Here is a 19467-nt window from a genome sequence, read left to right as displayed (position 1 = left end):
GTAGATGAATAGTGAAACAAAAAAAAAATGTATAAATTCCCCATTCAAAAAAGAAAGCGATAAAAAAATTAATAAAGTCAACCATATCTAAGAAACTAGAGCTGATGCCGTCTATCCAATGCAATTTGCTGAATCTGCACCTCAAATAACCCCAGGAACAGGTCAAAAACCCAAGGCACCAAGAACATTTTTTGTTGTTATACCTCCTGACAAAAATGTGGTCATTTTAATTTATTTTGTGCATAACCCCAGGGAGATCTAAAATACCGTCATCCCATCTGACTTTCATATTACATGGCAACTTCTAAATCCCCTCTCTTGTTTATAGTTTTGCCTTTTCACACTTCAGATATTAGTGATTATCTGTGCATCTATGTTTAATCCACAGTCGTATCCCAAGTTTTGGCCGGCATGTGGTGAGGCCAAGCACGGACCTTTCCATGTGAAGGAAATGGCACAGAAACCAAGAGCTGGATTTACCAGAACAACACTAAGTTTGACCAAGAGTAAGACGGTAAGTTGACCAGTATTGTGAGGTTCCACAGGGCTGGCCATTCTCTCCTATCTTGTTTAATAATAATAATAGCTTTATTTATATCCCATCATACCTTTTCAGTTCAAGATGCTGTAAGGACAGCGAGGTTACATCAATTAGATTTGGGAAGGTATGGAAGACAATTGAGTGAACGGGGAGGTAGGGTAGGAAGAAGGAGCGTATACATAACATTATCTACAGTTACTTCCAACAGAAGTGTGGAAGACAGTTGAGTGAATGGGGTGGTAGGGTAGGAAGAAGGAGCGTATACATAACATTATCTACAGTTACTTCCAACGGAGGTGTGGAAGACAGTTGAGTGAACGGGGTGGTAGGGTAGGAAGAAGGAGCGTATACATAACATTATCTACAGTTACTTCCAACGGAGGTGTGGAAGACAGTTGAGTGAACGGTGTGGTAGGGTAGGAAGAAGGAGCGTATACATAACATTATCTACAGTTACTTCCAACGGAGGTGTGGAAGACAGTTGAGTGAACGGGGTGGTAGGGTAGGAAGAAGGAGCATATACATAACATTATCTACAGTTACTTCCAACGGAGGTGTGGAAGACAGTTGAGTGAACGGTGTGGTAGGATAGGAAGAAGGAGCGTATACATAACATTATCTACAGTTACTTCCAACAGAAGTGTGGAAGACAGTTGAGTGAATGGGATGGTAGGGTAGGAAGAAGGAGCGTATACATAACATTATCTACAGTTACTTCCAACGGAGGTGTGGAAGACAGTTGAGTGAACGGGGTGGTAGGGTAGGAAGAAGGAGCGTATACATAACATTATCTACAGTTACTTCCAACGGAGGTGTGGAAGACAGTTGAGTGAACGGTGTGGTAGGATAGGAAGAAGGAGCGTATACATAACATTATCTACAGTTACTTCCAACGGAGGCGTGGAAGACAGTTGAGTGAATGGGGTGGTAGAGTAGGAAGAAGGAGCGTATACATAATATTATCTACAGTTACTTCCAACAGAGGCGTGGAAGACAGTTGAGTGAAGGGGGTGGTAGGGTAGGAAGAAGGAGCGTATACATAACATTATCTACAGTTACTTCCAACGGAGGTGTGAAAGACAGTTGAGTGAACGGGGTGGTAGGGTAGGAAGAAGGAGCGTATACATAACATTATCTATAGTTACTTCCAACGGAGTCGATCTATACATATGCAGATGACATTTTCATCTTGCTTGAAAATGATTCTTCCCTGAATAATTTGACAGCTAATGTTATCTCCTGCATCTTAAGGATTCAAGACTGGGCTTCGTTGGCTTGTATGAAATTAAACACTACAAAAAAAAACTTTTATGGTTTGGTCGTAAATTGGAATTGCTGCTCTCCACAGTATCGTTACCTTCAGGTATTTCATTGCAATTTGAGTTCACATCCAAAATCCTAGATTTCATCCTGGACTCTGCACTTTCTTCTTCATCTCAAGTTAGCAATGTGGCAAAAAATGCTTCTTTAGTTTCCGATTACTTAGACGGGTTCACCATTTATTTTTTTGGCAGCATTTTGCTGTGTTGGTTCAGACAATTATTTTATCATAATTGGATTATACTAATTTCCTCTATGTCTGAATAAATGCAATTTGAAAAGACTGCAACTTAATCAGAATACCGCGGCAAAATTGATATTTGGGAAGCACAAATGCGATCATGTGACCCCTGTGCTTAGGACACTTCATTGGCTACCAGTGTTTTGGAGAATTCAATTCAAAAGTACTTGTGTGATTTTTAAAATTTTGTATGGGATTTTCTCCCCCTTAATTCCTGTTTCCCATCTCATTCACAAAATACTCAGAAATATAAACTTGGCTTTCCATCAGTTAAGAGCATTAAAACTAGATCCAATTTTTGAAAATCTTTAACTTTTCTAACTGCAAAAATGTGGAAGAAGCTTCCATCGGACATCAGGTTACTTCCTCATATAACAACTTTTGGGATATTGTTAAAAACTTATCTGTTTCAAAAATCTCTGGCTGATTCTTCTGTTCTAAGATAGTTTAGAGTAGAATTATCTCATTCACTAGCTGAACTTAGGAAATTTTGTTAACCAAGTCGAGTCCTTTTTTGTAAGGGATGAATCGGTATAGAAAACCAAGGATTGGATTGCTGAACAAGGATGTTCGCAGGTAGGGCTAATCTCAGTTAGGGCGCTGGGCATGATTGACCACTGGTCTGACCCAGCAGTGGCAATTCTTATGTTCTTATGAGGGACTTCTCTTAACATCAGGGGGGGCAATCAGGGGTTCTGGGGGGCCCTTGCGTCGAAGGCAGGAGGGCTTGGGCTCCCTCCTGCCCGATGGTGTCGGGGGGGCTCGGGGGTGCCGCGGGGCAAGAGGACTTGGGCTCCCTCTTGCCCCGATAGCGTCAGGGAGTTCAGAGGTGCCACGGGGCAAGAGGGCTTGGGCTCCCTCTTGCCCCAATCTTCATCGGGGTGCCACGGGGCAGGAGGGCTTGGGCTCCCTCCTGCCCCGATAGTGTCGGGGAGTTCGGGGGTGCTGCGGGGCAGGAGGGCTTAGGCTCCCTCCGGCCCCGATAGTGTCGGGGAGTTCAGGGGTGCCGCTGGGCAAGAGGGCTTGGGCTCCCTCTTGCCCTGATCTTCATTGGGGGTGCTGCGGGGCAGGAGGGCTTGGGCTCCCTCCTGCCCTGATAGTGTTGGGGAGTTCAGAGGTGCTAAGGGGCAAGAGGGCTTGGGCTCCCTCTTGCCCCAATATTCATTGTGGTGCCACGGGGCAGGAGGACTTGGGCTCACTCCTACCCCGACAGTGTTGGGGAGTTCGGGGGTGCCGCAGGGCAGGAGGGCTTGGGCTCCCTCTTGCCCCGATCGTTGTAGGGGGTGGATTCTGTAACCAGTGTTGTTTTTGACAGACACCGGTTACAAAATCCAGCTTTTAGGCGAAGGACTAGCTCTTCCTTCGCCTAAAAGCCCTTGTTTTTGACGTTTGGGACTTAGGCATTCTTTTAGGTTGATTATATGGTGTTTGTGTAGACGTAGTGGTGGTCTGGGCGTTTAAACAGCTGAACGTAGAGGCAGGCCATTATAAAAAAAAAACCTCCTTTTGGATGTTTTTTTTTAAACGTTTAAGGCCTTAGGCCAAAAGGGGACTTAGATGGTTTTTTTTTATTATGCCCCCCCATGGCTCTTTACACTTGCTTCACATACCCCATGCAACTCAACCTAAAACTGCTGGGAATAATGATAGACAAAGGCTGCACCATGCAACTTCAAATCAGCAAAATGATCCAGAAGGCATTCACAACCATGCGCAACCTAAGGCAAATCCGAAAAGACTTCAACAACGAACAATTCAAACTCTTGGTACAAGCGCTAATCCTAGGACTCCTGGACTACTGTAACATCCTAAACCTGTCATGCCCAAACAACATGCTAAAACAATTACAAACAGTCCAAAATACAGCTCTTAGACTGATTTACTCGCTGAAAAAATATGACCACATCACCACCGCTTTCCGAGATTCAAACTGGCTCCCAGTACAAGCACGCATACAATACAAATTCTACTGCACCCTATTCAAAGCCCTAAATGGAAGCGGACAAAGCTATCTGAGCAACCGCCTGATCAGGAAAAACACATCCAGACCATTGCACATTTCACCCACCCCCCAATCAAAGGTATACAAAACAAAAAAATATACGACTATTAGCCACCAACGCAACGAAACTAGACCACCACCTTTCCAATCTGCTGACTATGACGCCCAACCACACAACATTCAGGAAAGAACTTAAAACTTTTCTATTCAAGAAATTTGTCAAATGATCTAACTAAACCTGATCGACCCTCCACAGACCCCGACGCATACTACATCTATTAACCCTATATTCTCCCTGGAAATGCCCAGGCCAACTCTTGTTGTAAACCGCCTAGAACTGAAAGGTATTGGCGGGATAGAAGACACTAATGTCATGTAATGTAATTGTGAAGTCATAGAGCTTTATGGTTATAGAAACATAGAAACATGATGGCAGATAAAGGCCAAATGGCCCTTCCAGTCTGCCCATCCGCAGCATCCACTATCTCCTCCTCTCCGAAAGAGATCCCATCTTCCTATCCCACGCTTTCTTAAATTCAGACACAGTCTCTGTCTCCACCACATCTGCTAGGATACTATTTCATGCATTTACCACCCTTTCTGTAAACTATTCCCTTAGGTCACTCCTGAGCCTATCACCTCTTAACTTCATTTTATGCACTCTCATTCTGGAGCCTTCTTTCAGTGAAAGAGACTCGACTCATGCACATTTACGCCACATAAAGTAGGTATTTAAACATCTCTATCATATCTCCCCTCTCCCACATTTCCTCCAAAGTATACAGATTGAAATCTTTAAGTCTGTCCCCATATGCCTTATGACGAAGACCATGCACCATTTTAGTAGCCTTCCTCTGCACCGACTCCATCCTTTTTATATCTTTTTGAAGATACAGCCTCCAGAATTGTACACAATATTCTAAATGAGGTCTCACCAGAGTCTTATACAGCGGCATCAATACCTCCTTTTTCCTACTGGCCATATCTGTCCCTATGCACCCTAGCATCCTTCTAGCTTTATGCCAATCCTTTTCAACCTGTTTGGTCACCTTAAGATCATCACAAACCTTCAGATCAAGGTCCCCCTCTTCTCTCATGCACATAAGTTCTTCACCCCCTAAACCAGGGGTACCCACACTTTTTGGGCTTGCGAGCTACTTTTAAAATGACCAAGTCAAAATGATCTACCAACAATAAAATTTTTTTTATTTTTTTTATTTTTTTTTATTTATCAAATTTTACATTTTATAAATCAAGTATCCACTTGTACAGAAAGTTGAAGAAAAGCAGGAAAATAATAGTCAAAGGTAAAATACATAGTAATCAAATAAAATGAAATAAATGTTTAGCTTAAATTCAGCTCAAGTCCTCTAATTAGATCCAAGAAGGATTAGGCGGACATATTAACAAATGCTAACAAATATCAATTCAAATATTAGGAAAACAAGATCCCTTGGTTGAGGAAGGATATCATTTATTCAATTGCACTTCACTTTGATTTCCCTTCATCCAGTCGAGTTCCTGCCAGAAAGGCTGTCAACTGGAATGGTTCAAAGAATACATATTTCTTCATATGGTATTGTATTACACATTTACAAGGGTGTCGTAGAAAAAAAGTCCCTCCAAGAGATGTAACACCTGGCTTCATCAACAGAAACTCTCGCCTTCTTCTCTGAGTGTCCCGTGCCAAATCTGGAAACATTAATATTTTATGTCCAAGAAATTCTTTCATTTTATTTCTAAAGAACAATCTAAGCAACCAGTTTTTATCTGGTGCAAGAGCCACCGTAAGAAGCAATGTTGCCGGAGATGCAAGCTCTCTATCCGAAAGTTCCAAAATTGCTGAAACATTAAGTGGTTGATTATCCTCCTGTTGTTTAGATGGTGATTTAATAGCTTTCATTGGTAGGTAATATACTTGAGTAAGTGGTGGTAATGTATCCTCTGGAATACCCAAAATCTCCAACATATAACGTTTCAACATATCCCTAGGTGTCACCGAGGCTATCCTAGGAAAATTAATCAGTCGGAGATTATTATTACGAGAAAAGTTCTCCAAAGTTTCCAGTTTTCTACGCAAATTTGTGTTATCTTTTACTATTGCATCACTAAGCTGTTTTGATGCTTTTAACTCCTGTTGTATATTCACAATAGAATTCTTGGATTCATCAATTTCAACTCTTATATTTTTTATCTCAGTTTCTTGAAGAGTAATTTTATTTTCCAGCTGCAAAAGCTGGGGCTTAACAGACTTGGCTAGGTCAGCAACTAAATCCCAGATTGAGTCCAGTGTTACTTCTCTGGGTTTTTCAATAACATATGAGAGATTAGAAGTTTGAATAGTCTCACCAGTTATCAGCTGTTCCTGGCAATCCTTTTGCTGGGCTGAAATAATCCCTGATGTTTCCAAGTCCTCGGTGCTTCTTGGACTCACCTGAAAACTCAGGGAGTCCATCTCCACGCTCTTCTCTCTGTTCTTCCTAGCCTCCGAGGGTAGGTGCTTGCCTTCTTCAGGCAGCTCCTCCACAATAAAATGAGGTGGGGGAGGTGCCCTAGCGTCAGGGCTCAGCGTAGTCTCTAGCCCCAAGGAGATCACCTCATTTCCGCCCCTCTTAGGCGTCTCCAGCGGGGGTGCCGACGCTGCCGGGATATCCTGCATCCGACGCAGGAGTTCTTCAATATTGCCGAACGAGGGGACCGCTGAACGCCATGAGGCTCCAGCGGCGCTGCGGCCTCTCCTCTTCGGCATCCCAAGTAGGTAATTCGTTCCGAAAGAAAATTTTTCAAGCAGACTCCTCCGGCGTGCTACTCAGCGTCCGAGACCGTCGGCCATCTTGGATTGTGGTCGAATCATATCCAACAATAAAATTTTTAAAAAACCACAAAGCATACTGTACGCAGAGAAAATGTTAATAATCATTCCTATTCCGAGATTTTTTCAAAGAGGTCAAAGCAGATGACTCTATGCACTGTCACCTCAGTAACAACCATACAAAAATAGGCAAATATACCCCCCTCCCTTTTTACTAAACGACAATAGCAGTTTTTAGCTCAGGGAGCTGCGCTGAATGCCCAGCGCTGCTTTCAAAGCTCAAAGGCTCCCTGCGCTATCACTATTGTGGTTTAGTAAAAGGGGACCATAGTGTAAAATATAGACAGCAGATATAAATTCTCAAAACAGACACATTTTGATCACTAAATTGAAAATAAAATCAATTTTCCTACCTTTGTTGTCTGGTGATTTCATGAATCTCTGGTTGCACTTTCTTCTTCTGACTGTGCATCCAATCTTTCTTCCCTTCTTTCAGCCTATATGCTTCCTCTCCTCCAGACCACATTCCCTCCCCCAACTTTTTTTTCCTGTCTCCCTGCCTCCCTTTCTTTTTTTCTCTCTTCATGCCCCCTTTCTTTTTTTCTGTTTCACTTCTTTCCTTCTGTCTGTCTCCCTGCCTGCCCCCTTTCTTTTTTTCTGTTTCTCTTCTTTCCTTCTGTCTCCCTGCCAGCCCTCTTTCTTTCTTTCTCCCTGCCCTCCCCTAAGCCACTGCTACTGCCATTGGGGAACAGGCCCCCAAGCTCTCCCTGTTTCCCTTCATCGGGCCGACCAGCATTCCTCTCCCCGACGTCAATTCTGCCGTCGGATAGGAAGTTCCGGCCCAGCCAGGCAGTGATTGGCTGGCCAGAAGTTCCTCTTCAACGGCAGAATTGACTTCGGGGAGAGGAAGGCTGATTGGCCTGGTAGATCGCCAAGACAAAATGAGTCTATCACGGAGCCCGGGATGGGCTCTGCGATCGACTCATTTTGCCTTGGCGATCTATCGGTCGATCGCAATCGACCTATTGGGCACCCCTGCCCTAAACTGTACTATTCCCTCGGGTTTTTGCAGCCCAAATGCATGACCCTATATTTCTTAGCATTAAATCTTAGCTGCCAAGTTTTGAACCATTCATCAAACTTCACTAGGTTCTTCCTCATGTTATCCACATCATCTGGGGTATCTACTCTATTACAGATTTTGGTACCATCTGTGAAGAGGCAGATCATATCTGACAGCCCTTCAGCAATATTGTTTACAAAAATGTTAACAGGCCCAAGAACCGAATCTTGAGGCACACCACTGGTGACATCGCTTTCCTCAGAGCGATCTCCATTGACAACTACCATTTATATATTTTTTTTTATTAGTCTACAGGTTCAAAGCTAGAAGTAAAATTATGGGAACTGAACAACTGGCCAGTGAGCAAAGGTCTTCCAGAGAGTCCTGCAGCTCTTATCAGCATACTGGGAGAGGTGGACAGAGGTCAGCAACATGCCCAGGGTGACCATATTCTCGTCACGTGTCGGTGAGTGGTAATAAATTTGGGAAATAAGGGGAAAAAAGCTTGTTTTTCAAGTCCTATTGAAATTCTCTCCTTTTACATAAAGCATAACAGTGCGGACAGTACAGGTCCGATTTGAACATGAATCTATCACTTATGCGACTTCCTGGTAAGAGATTACAGATGATAAATTTATCTGGTATTTTGTGAATTAAAGAGCCAAGGGTAATGTTACATGGTATCAAAGCTAGGATCTTCTTATTTTGAGAAAACATTTACTGTCCTTCATTTATGGTATACAGGAGTGAGGAAGTGTAGCTGAAGTCGGATGGATTTCTACAGTCTGTCCTGAGAAGAATAAATGGTAAAACTAGAGGGCATAATTTGAGGTTACAGAGAGGAAGACTTAGGAGCAATGTTAGGAAATTCTTCTTTACGGAGAGGGTGGTAGATGCCTGGAATGTTCTCCCAAGGGGTAGAGAGGAAAACGGCAATGGAATTCAAAAAAGCGTGGGATAAACACAGAGGATCTCTAATTAGAAAACAAATGGTATAAATTAAAGAGCTAAGGCCGGTACTGGACAGACTTGCATGGTCTGTGTCCCATATGTGGTGATTTGGCGTAGGATGGGCTGGGGAGGGCATCAATGGGAACTCCACTAACTTGGAACATGAGGATGTTACTGGCCAGACTTTAGGGTAGAATTCCTGCAAACAGGATGGTTGGATAGGCTGGAGTGAGCTTGGATGGCGACTTCAGCATTTGGAACCCAGGACAAGACCAGGTGGACTTTACAGTCTATAACCCAGAAATATCAAAGAAGAGACAAGTTAATTTAATCATGTATTTTTAATGGACAGACTGGATGGACTGTTCAGTCCTTATCTGCCGTCATTTACTATGTTACTATGTATGTGGCAATACAGATCATATGAGCTGGAGTACGTTTTGACAGCAACTGTGATAGCTATGAAGAAGAGCCAGTGCAGGGCCGACTTTCTTATGGTCTTCTAAGACTACTACTATTTTATCTCTTATATAGTGCTGTGAGGCGTACACAGCACTGTACATTTTGACATTTAATAGACGGCCCTGCTCAGAAGAGCTTACAATCTAACTTGGACGGACAGGCATGACATATAGGGTTGGGGATGCAGAATCTGAGGTGAGAGGAGTTAGGTCTGAGCTCTGAAAAAGGCATGGTTGAATAAGAAGCACGTATGCATGGTTTTTTATACTACATTCATATGATCTGAGTACAGGTCTTGTATATCTCAGTGAGGGGGGGGGGAAGACATTTAATAGTGGAACTTAACTAGTGACCTGGATGAGCTACTGGGCTAGATGGACCATTGGTCCGAGCCAGTAAGGCTATACATTCTTATTGTACTGGATTGTTGGTTCAACATTGAATGTGACTGATGGACCGCGTAGTTTAACTACTGTGTTACTATGTCCTCATTACATGCCTTCATTGAGCTACACACTTTATACAGTATATACAGTCAACCTGCCTCTTAACTTCTAAACCAATTATTACACGGCGATATTTGAATACACATAGAACTTCCTATAAGATGAAATGGAATTAAGAGTGAAGTGGACAGTGTCTCCAGGTCTTTCCTGTACAGCTTTCTTTTCGGGTCTGAGGGAGAGGAATGGTAGCTGCAACCTCAGCAAAGAGCCCGCTGTTTGAAAGGGAGATTTAATCCTTGGTTTAGAAACTGCCCCTGCATAGTCTGCTTCTGGAGGGTGACCAGTTGGGGAAAAGATTGCATCTTCAGTCAGGAAATAGAACGTGGGGAAAATCCAGGAGAACCAGGGCAGTTTCCCACAATGCACACCACTCATGATCTATGAATATTAGGCTACATGGTTGCTGTATTCATCTCTTCAACCTAAGGTAACAAGGTGGAATTAGAACACAAAATGTAGAAAGAATAGATGGCCCAGATTTTCAGCAGCTTATACAGATAACGCTACTGCTTTGGCTGTCTCTGGACAGAACGAGGAGTTACAAGGAGCACTTAATTAATTTCAGTCTCGTATCTGGGTAACTTCTCCAAGGCATGGTCTATTTCCTGCAGAACCCTCAAAAGAATACTTCGAAATCTCCCTTCCACAAAAAATCTTCAATACAAACGTGTTTTCCACTCCATGCTCACCTTTCTAGGAGTAAAAACTTGGAATGACCTGGAAAACCGCCCTGGTCCTCCCTAAATTAAAAGATCAAAACACTGATCCAACATTACCAGCAAATTTCCGACCCATAGCCAACCTCCCTGTCATCTCAAAGTTAACTGAGAAAATAATTTATAATCAACTTGCAGAATTTATCGAAAAAACGAATGCCCTGCATCCACATCAAACTGGTTTTCGCCCCTACTACTCTACCGAACTATCCCTATTAGGTCTCATTTCAACTGTCAACTATTATCTAGACCACCAAAAATCAGTTCTTCTCATCTCATTAGATCTTACCGCAGCTTTCGATACTATTGATCACTCTCTTCTCATTAACCGTCTTAGCGACTGCAGCCTTACTGGTTCCGCTCTTCAATGGTTCATCTCATATTTCAACGACCGAAGCTTTAGAGTTCATTCAAAGAAGGAAACTTCACTTCCCATATCTCAAACCTATGGTGTCCCACAGGGCTCCATCTTATCTCCTCTGTTGTTCAATATTTTTTTGTCCCCTCTCCTTACTTGCCCAGTCAATAGGATTTACAGCCTATGCCTATGCAGACGATATTCAATTACTTCATCCAGTAGATACCTCTAATCCCACAGATATTCAAACAATCAACAAAAAATTAGATGAAATAAGTGACTGGCTTTATGAAAACAAACTCTCTTTAAACATCAATAAGTCAAGCAGCCTACTTTTTCCTACCAAAAAGAACGAAACTATTCATGAACAGATTCTCATCAAAACTCATCCTATAAAAACGGAAACCAAAATAAAACTACTAGGGGTTACCCTAGACAAGGATCTTACCTTTCATGACCAGATTAGTACAGTTGTAAAAACTTGTTTTTACAAACTAAGGCTTATACGTTCTCTATCATCTATCCTCAATACTACAGCCATCACAACTCTAATTCATTCACTTGTCATCTCTCACCTTGATTATTGTAACTCTCTTTACAATGGACTCCCTCAAAAAGAACTACGATGACTTCAACTCATACAAAATACAGCCATAAAACTTATTTACAAATTAGGAAAATATGACCATGTTACACCTCTCCTGAAAGAAGCTCATTGGCTACCTATAACCCATCGTATCACATATAAAACAATTATGCAAGTCTTCAAAATTAGATTCTCCCGCCAACCTTCTTTTCTAGATAAACTTCTCATCCCTTACTGCTCATCACGGTCCCTTAGATCAGCCGATCAAAACCTGCTATCTGTCCCCACAATCAAAGATTTCTTCTATACGAGAAAGACTAACTTTTCTGTAGTCGCTCCTACCCTATGGAACTCATTGCCATCCCACATTCGTCACGAGACATCAATTGATAAATTTAAGGCTAAATTAAAAACTTTCTTATTCCAAGATGCGTTTTCTTGCTCCCAAATATAATTTATTCTTCAATACCTCAACCGCTTTTAGGAAGCGATCCCATTCCTTATGTTTCATCCTTCCCTTTCCAATTTTTTTTTTTTTTTTTTAATTGAACTATGTATTTTTTCCCCTTCCACTTCTTTTCCCTACCATCACTTTCCAGTATGTCCAGTTAAAGTCTAAATGTTCACAATCCCCCTTCTTTTTCTTTTCAATTATTTTGTATATTGTATTAATTTTATTTTTTATCTTATTTTAACTTGTAAACCGGCTAGATATTTGCTGATAGTCGGTATAGTAAAAATTTAATAAACTTGAAACTTAAAAACGACCAGAACAGAATCTAACCACGCCATATTCCGGAAGAAACTGAAGACTCATCTATTTCACACTTAATCACCTGTATCCTCTCCTCCCCCTCCACCCCTCTCCCTACCCACCCCTCTTACCTACCTACCCCCTTCTCCCTCCCCTCCTCCCCCCTTCTCCATCCTTGCCCCTCTCTATAAATCGCCTTGAGCCTGCCTAGGTATGATCGACGCAGAAATAGAAAATTAGATTAGATTAGAAAAAAGCAGTGCTAAGGTATTTGGATGGTTATCTGGCATCAGCATTGAGTATTTTATCTGGATAATTGCAGTTATACCTGTCATACCCAGATATTCAGTTCCAATATCCGGATGGATCAGCAAGTGGGGTTATGTCATCTATGCAACACATTTCTCATAAAGCCCAGAAGATGCTTGTGGGCATGGCGGGGGAGGAGGGGGACTTCGGCTCTGGACCCACTCTGGCAGCAATACCCTCCCCCCCCCCCCCGGCAACAATCTACCATCCCACAACCCCCAAATATCAATGGAACAAAGCAGCTGCATACGTCAGAGAGCCGGGCTCTTATACTCTAACAAACAGCGGCCAAGTACCAACCTTCCCCCCCTGAAACATTAGAAATATACCTCATCCACCCAATTCCCAGTCTCTCCCCCCAAAAAAAAATCCATGCACACCAACAGCCATACCCCACCACATATACCATACACACAAACAAACAACCCAGGGTGAGTGCCATAAATCAAATTAGAAGAGCCAAATTAGAACAAATTCAGAACTAATCTCCGAGCCCTAGAGGAGAAGGACTGAATATAAGCATCCCAGATCTGCAGAAAAACACGTTTTCGTTTAAAGGTAAGGCAGGGATGTGTTTGTTCTAAGGTCATTAACCCATGGAGATGATTTCGCCAGGCCCAGAAAGCAGGTGTGGTTGATTGCATTCAAACACTGAGAATAATTAATTTTCTTACCAAGAACAGCAACCTTGCCAATCAGCATCTGATGTCCCCTATTAAATATGCGAGAAGGTTCATAACGGTCCAAAAGGAACCTTACTGGAGACATCGGAAGAGATTGACCAAAGAGGCGCTCTAAAAATCTAAGGATAGCCCTCCAAAATGCTTTTATCTTTGAGCAAACCCAAAAAGCATGAAAAAGAGTTAATACCCTGTGGGCACTTAGGGCAAACCGTAGAAGGTCCCTCACCACCACCTTATGTACTTGCTCCTGAGAAAAATAGGCTCAAAACCTTTTTTTTTTCTTAATTTATTAATTTATCATAATTTCAACAAAATAAACTTATTGAACGGACAAAAGTTTTCCCAATTTTCAATATAAAGAAAATAAAATACTCATTCAAATTTTAACTATATTCAAACTTTTGAATAGTCCACATTTGGGGGGGGGAGAAACAATTCACATACCATTGGGAATGGAAAATTAGAAAGATTTAGAAAATTAACAAAAATAGATTTAGCTCATCTACATTTTTAAATCAGACCAGTGAATTGGGATCATTTGGAACTCTGCAATGTCACTCCCTTCCCTTCCAAGAAAAACTGCAATTGGGAGGATTCTGGGAGTATTCTGATCCAAGTAAATCACACATTTACAAGGATAACGCAATTGAAATTTTGCCCCCAATGTTTTAACATCTTCTTTCAATTCTAGGAATCTTTTCCTTCTTGTTTGTGTCGTTCTAGAGACATCTGAAAATAAAGAAATCTTGCCATCCATATAAGAGACTTCTTTTAACCTAAAAAATAGGCAAAGAAGCGCTTCCTTATCTTGTAGAAATACAAATGTCACGAGAAGCGTTGTTCAAACTACATCTTCTGAGTGTCAGTGGCAGAGGCAGCCAGAGGGATTGAACTGGTTCAATCCCACTCAGTATCTACCCCAGGGTTTTTATATTATTCTATGCCTATTGCCCAGTGCTGCTTTCTACTTTTTAAGCTCTGCCTTTGGTGCCGGATTAAAGACTTTCTTTCTCTTCCCTAGGGACGGGGCCAGTCGTTCAGGGCTCTTTTGTGCTGGGAGCATCATATGTGAACAGATCCGAACTGAGGGACTGGTGGATGTTTCATCCGCAGTCAGGACTCTGAAGAGGAAACGTTATCAACTCATCCCAAATGTGGTAAGCTGACAAAGCCGAGGATTAAGGCTCCGGAGGACGCTTCCGTGCTGTAATATGATTTTCTTTACCTGCATAAATGGCCTTTTAGTTCTTCTTACCAGGCAGGCAGTTTAATAAACTTAAGCACATTGATCTATTTAAAAAAATGTATATATGTCGACAACTAGGCAGTTTACAGAGTATGAGCATAAAAATTTAGGAATAAACATCACAAAGCAAAATCTTAAAAACTAACTGATTGGGCCACCGAAAACCTTGGACATTTCACAAAAATGCTGTAACAAACAATTGCACTTTCAATCATTTTCTAAATCTGAACCGGTCAGAACTGTTCCCACCAACGCGTTGTATAGCTTAATGCCCACAATACGAAAAGCAGCGGCTTTGGTTTCTGCATTTCTACGTCGCATTATCGGTTCCAACAACTTTTGACTTTCAGATCTCAACGCTCTATTAGGCCGATCAGGTAACACCACGGTGCTTGGTGGTGGACAGTTTGATGAATTACAGAAATCGCTTCATGTTGGACTCGAAATGCAATCGGCAGCCAATGCAGTTTCTTCAAAACAGGTGTAATACGGGCAGTTCTTCAACACCCGTATCGCCCTGCTCTTTGTTTTAGAAACACATACTAGTCAATATTGACTGGATAACTGCTGGCCAGTGAAATATTCAGCAGGACTAGCCAGACAGGGCCACTGAATATTGCCTCTGACGGCCTCAGCACTATTTGGACAGTTCCGGTGTGGTCTATGGGTGGAGCTTTAGCTGGTTAATGGTCTGAACATCATTGCTAACTGGACAGCATCGACAATCAGTGCTGTTTCTGAATACTGGGGCTAAATAGCCAGTGGTTTATTTTACCTGCAGCAGATGTTGTTTTAAAAAGTGCTGATCATCGTGGAGTTAATATTTTACCCCCCCCCCCACTCACCCCCCAGCCTTTAGACATGTAGATTTACCTGCTATTTGAGGAGACTGGACCCTACCTGCCCTTCCAAAACTGCCCCATCTCCCTTCTCCCCTGCTTATCCAAGTTACTTGAATGTGCTTTTCACCGCCATTCTCTTGACTTTCTCTCATCTCGAGCTAACCTTCACCCACTTCAATCGGGCTTTCACCTCTTCATCCTACATAAACAGCCCTTACTAAAGTCTCCAATGACCTGCTCCTGGCCAAATCCAAAAGCCGTCCTCATCCTCCTTGATCTATCTGCAGCTTTTGAAACATCGATACGCTGACCTCACTTGGGTTTCAAGGCTCTGTTATCTCATGGTTTTCTTTCTATCTTTCCCATCACAACTTCTTTTTTTCTATCTACCCTTCTTCTGTTGATGCTCTAATTTCCTCCCATTACTTTCAGTATCACTTCTATGCTGAAGACTCCCAGATATACCTGAAATCTCTACAGATGTTCACTCCAGAGTCTAAGCCTGCCTATCTGACAATACTACCTAAACATGGCCAAGACTGAGCTTATAAATTACCCCCATAATGCCCAAAGGCCACTTTATCCCTCCTTATATCACTTCACTAGCTCCCTATCTATCTTCGCATAAAGTTCAAGCTCCTATTGCTGACTTACACCTCCCAGAGAACCCCATTCCTCAGATTAGCCGCTCTTAGCTGATCCCTTCTCCTCCAACAATTCCAGAATTCGTTCCTTTCATGTAGCTTGGAATAAATTACCCAAGTTTGTCCGTCAAGCCCCTTCCCTTGTTTAAAAGCAGACTGAAAACTCACCTTTTTGATATAGCCTTCAAACCATAACCCTACTCCTCTGCCCACCATCCCAGCCAGCAGATTAACTATTTCCCTTAACTTTATCCATGACATCCTGTTTCAAGCCGGGACTGTCTCTTTTATGACTCTGTGCAGTGCTGTGTACGTATGGTAGTGCTATAGAAATAATCATAGTACTAGTAGTAGTAAGTAGAGAATGACACGGGGAAAAAATCTGTCCCCGTCACCGGACCACCGTCCCCTTCACCTCCCCGTCCCCGCAGCATCCACCCTTCCCTCTCGCCACTTCACCGCCCTTCAACAGCCCGAGAATCTCCCTTCCTCCTTCTTACCTTCACGGCGTAAAGAAACTTAAGGGAGGGAAGACACGCGGTCACTTCCCTCCCTCCCTCCCTCCAGCCAAATCTATCTATCTCCCTCCTTCCCCCTTACCTTCGGGGCGCTTTAGAAAAGAAACTGATGCCGGCAAAGCCTGCCTGTGCCGCCCTGCAGTCACGTGTGTGGGGACGGAAGCTTCTCCTCTGACAATTGTCATTTTATAAACACAAATAAAACAGAGAAAGGATCAACAAAACCCCTGTCTCCCCTCCCTTTCACAAATATCCCCTCCACTATTGTGAAAACTGAACAAACCAAATTACTACAGAATGCTACATAGAAAAATCAAGCTAACAGAATACTTTAGTCACACATGGCAAGAATAATGTTAGGGGAGTACAACTAGGGCAACTGCCCCCTGGTCAGAGAGAGAGACCTAAGCCAGCTGGAAGCTAAAGAAGCACAGCCTGGACTTTGCGGTCCCCAGTTATGTCTAATACCAGCTCTAGCAGGATACATACAGTATTTCAAATCTGAAATATTTTAATCACAAAATATAAAATAATTTATTTTTTTTTCTTGTCTGGTAATTTTATTCTTCAAATCACATTGGTCTCAGGCTTTGGTTTTAGGTTCCTTCTGTCTTCATCGTGGCATGTCTCCATTCCTGCGGATTTACTGTGGTGACCCATGGTTTACCACAGTAAACGGTCCCCGTGTCATTCTCTAATAGTAAGTCCTTCCTCATGTTATTCACACCGTTAGGGGTATCTACTCTATTGCAGATTTTTCATCATATCATCCACAAAGAGGTAAATCTTTCCTGACAATCCTTCAGCAATATCGCTTGCAAAAATGCTAAAAAGAACAGGAACAAGAAACTGAACCTTGAGGTACATCACTGGTAACATCCCTTTCCTCAGAGTGATCTCCATTGACCACTGCTGCCCTCTGTCACCTTCTACTCAAACAGTTCCTGACCCAGCCTGTCACTTTGGGGCCCATCCCAAGGGCACCCGAGGTTGCTTCGGGTCCTGAAATCCACTGGATTACAGAAACTGCAATATTCTCTGTTTTAAAAGCATGTCCATTAATTTACTTACCACAGAAGTCAGACTTACCGGCCTGTAGTTCCCTACTTCTTCCTTAGGAATATTATAAGGGAGAAATGTAATGTAATGTAATGTAATTTATTTCTTATATACCGCTACATCCGTTAGGTTCTAAGCGGTTTGAAGAAAATATACATTAAGATTATAAATGAGAAGTAAGAAGGTACTTAAAAATTCCCTTACTGTCCCGAAGGCTCACAATCTAACTAAAGTACCTGGAAATTAATAAATAAGAGAAAATAAAGATGGTTGAAAAAAGAAAAATTCTATGTGAATTTATAGGATGGAAATTAAACTGACAGTGAAGAACTGTATGAAAAATACATATGGAATGCAGTTAGAGAGGGTAGGTTACAATCTATTTATGGTATTTGTTTAATTGGACGGTGTTAAGGTGGGTAATTTGGGGGAAGGTTATCTGAAGGTAGGTGAATCTTCTGGAGGTAAAAGAGGAGGGGTTAAGATATTTGGATGAATTTTTTGAAAAGCAGGGTTTTGATTATGCAATATGCAATATTTGCACCCAAGTACAGTCTAGAAGGTCCTAAGATGGGACATTGCCTTTTGTTGTGTGAGGGAACATTGGGATGTCCTATTTCTAATTATGTACTCAATGGGACATTCACAGAGCCACAAGCTGGAAGGGATTCTTCTAGGACAGTGAGGCGATCTAGGAGGCTTCTCTGAGCCTGTTCTTATAATACTTCACTGGCCATAAATTAAAACCCGGTTTCTTGCTCTTTTTTCTCTAGGAACAACACAGGTTTTGTTACCAGCTGGCACTCAATTACTTGGACTCTTTTGAAACCTATGGGAACTTCAAGTAGATTTAGATCCTGAAGGCACTGTGGCCCAGATCCTCTGGGGCTGCAGATGTCTGTGTCCTAAGGCAAAGACTGTTTCCCAGTGGTTATGCCCCAGAAAGGTGACTTGCATGGATGTTTCTGTGGCTCTGAACTCCACAACCAGCTGCTCAGTGCTTGAGGAGAACCTGCTGAATGTCTTCATATATAACAGAAAGCATTGAGAAGTCTCCGCTTACACATTTCCACTCATTTTTGTTCTAATCATTACATTGTTATTTATTGAAAGAAAAGAAAAAATGTATTATGGATGTAAAGGTAAAAATGTTGGGCATGATCATTTAAAAAAGACTGAACTCTTAACGCTCCCCCCTTTTACTAAGCCGCTATTGAGGTTTCTACCGTGGCACGCAGCCCTAAATGCTCCAACGCTGCTCTGATGCTCATAGAATTCCTATGAATGTTGGAACATTTAGCGCTCCAGGCCGTGGTAAAAACCTCTTAACGCGGCTTAGTAAAAGTGGGCCTCTGTACCCTGTTTTCAGCCAAACTTTAGGAGCAAAAGTTTTCAGCTAAAAATTCATCTTTATTTAGGAGCTTAAAGGTTATGCTTATCAATTAATATTAAGATGGGTATAGAAAGGGCTCATTCAAAAGTAAAGGTTCTAGACTTTAAAAAAAAACTAACTTTGTTCGAATGGAGAATTACGTCAAGGAATTGTTGTCTGAATGGGAACGTCTGGAAGGAGTGGAAATGCGGTGGGCAAAACTAAAAGGAGCGATTGTAAGGGCGGCAAACCTTTTTGTGAGGCAAGTTAAGTAAAAGTAAGAGGAAAAGAAAGCCACTTTGGTTCTCAAAAGTAGTAGCTGAGAAGGTAAGGAATAAGAGGTTAGCTTTCATAAACTACAAAAGATCGCAGAAAGAGGAAGACAGGCAGAAATATCTGGAAAAGATAAGAGAGGCTGGTCATGTAGTCAGGAAAGCAAAGATGCAAATGGAAGAAAAAATAGCTGACACGATAAAGCGGGG

General features: G+C 42.1%; 1 protein-coding gene across 2 annotated transcripts in view; it reads left to right on the top strand.

Annotated features, from left to right (window-relative positions):
- The window catches only part of LOC117356528 (receptor-type tyrosine-protein phosphatase alpha-like), a 153021-nt gene extending 133856 nt beyond the window's left edge, over positions 1–19165 (top strand). For both annotated transcript variants that reach the window (XM_033935862.1, XM_033935855.1), the window contains 4 exons: positions 389–514; positions 8288–8445; positions 14326–14461; positions 18387–19165. In XM_033935862.1, coding sequence (XP_033791753.1) covers positions 389–514; positions 8288–8445; positions 14326–14461; positions 18387–18461 — 495 coding nt within the window. In that variant the 3' untranslated portion in view covers positions 18462–19165. The remainder of the gene's footprint in view (positions 1–388; positions 515–8287; positions 8446–14325; positions 14462–18386) is intronic.
- Positions 19166–19467: the final 302 nt, after the last annotated feature.

This window comes from Geotrypetes seraphini, chromosome 1 (assembly GCF_902459505.1).
Source record: "Geotrypetes seraphini chromosome 1, aGeoSer1.1, whole genome shotgun sequence".
NCBI lineage: Eukaryota > Metazoa > Chordata > Amphibia > Gymnophiona > Dermophiidae > Geotrypetes > Geotrypetes seraphini.
This window is presented reverse-complemented; position numbering and strand designations above follow the sequence as displayed.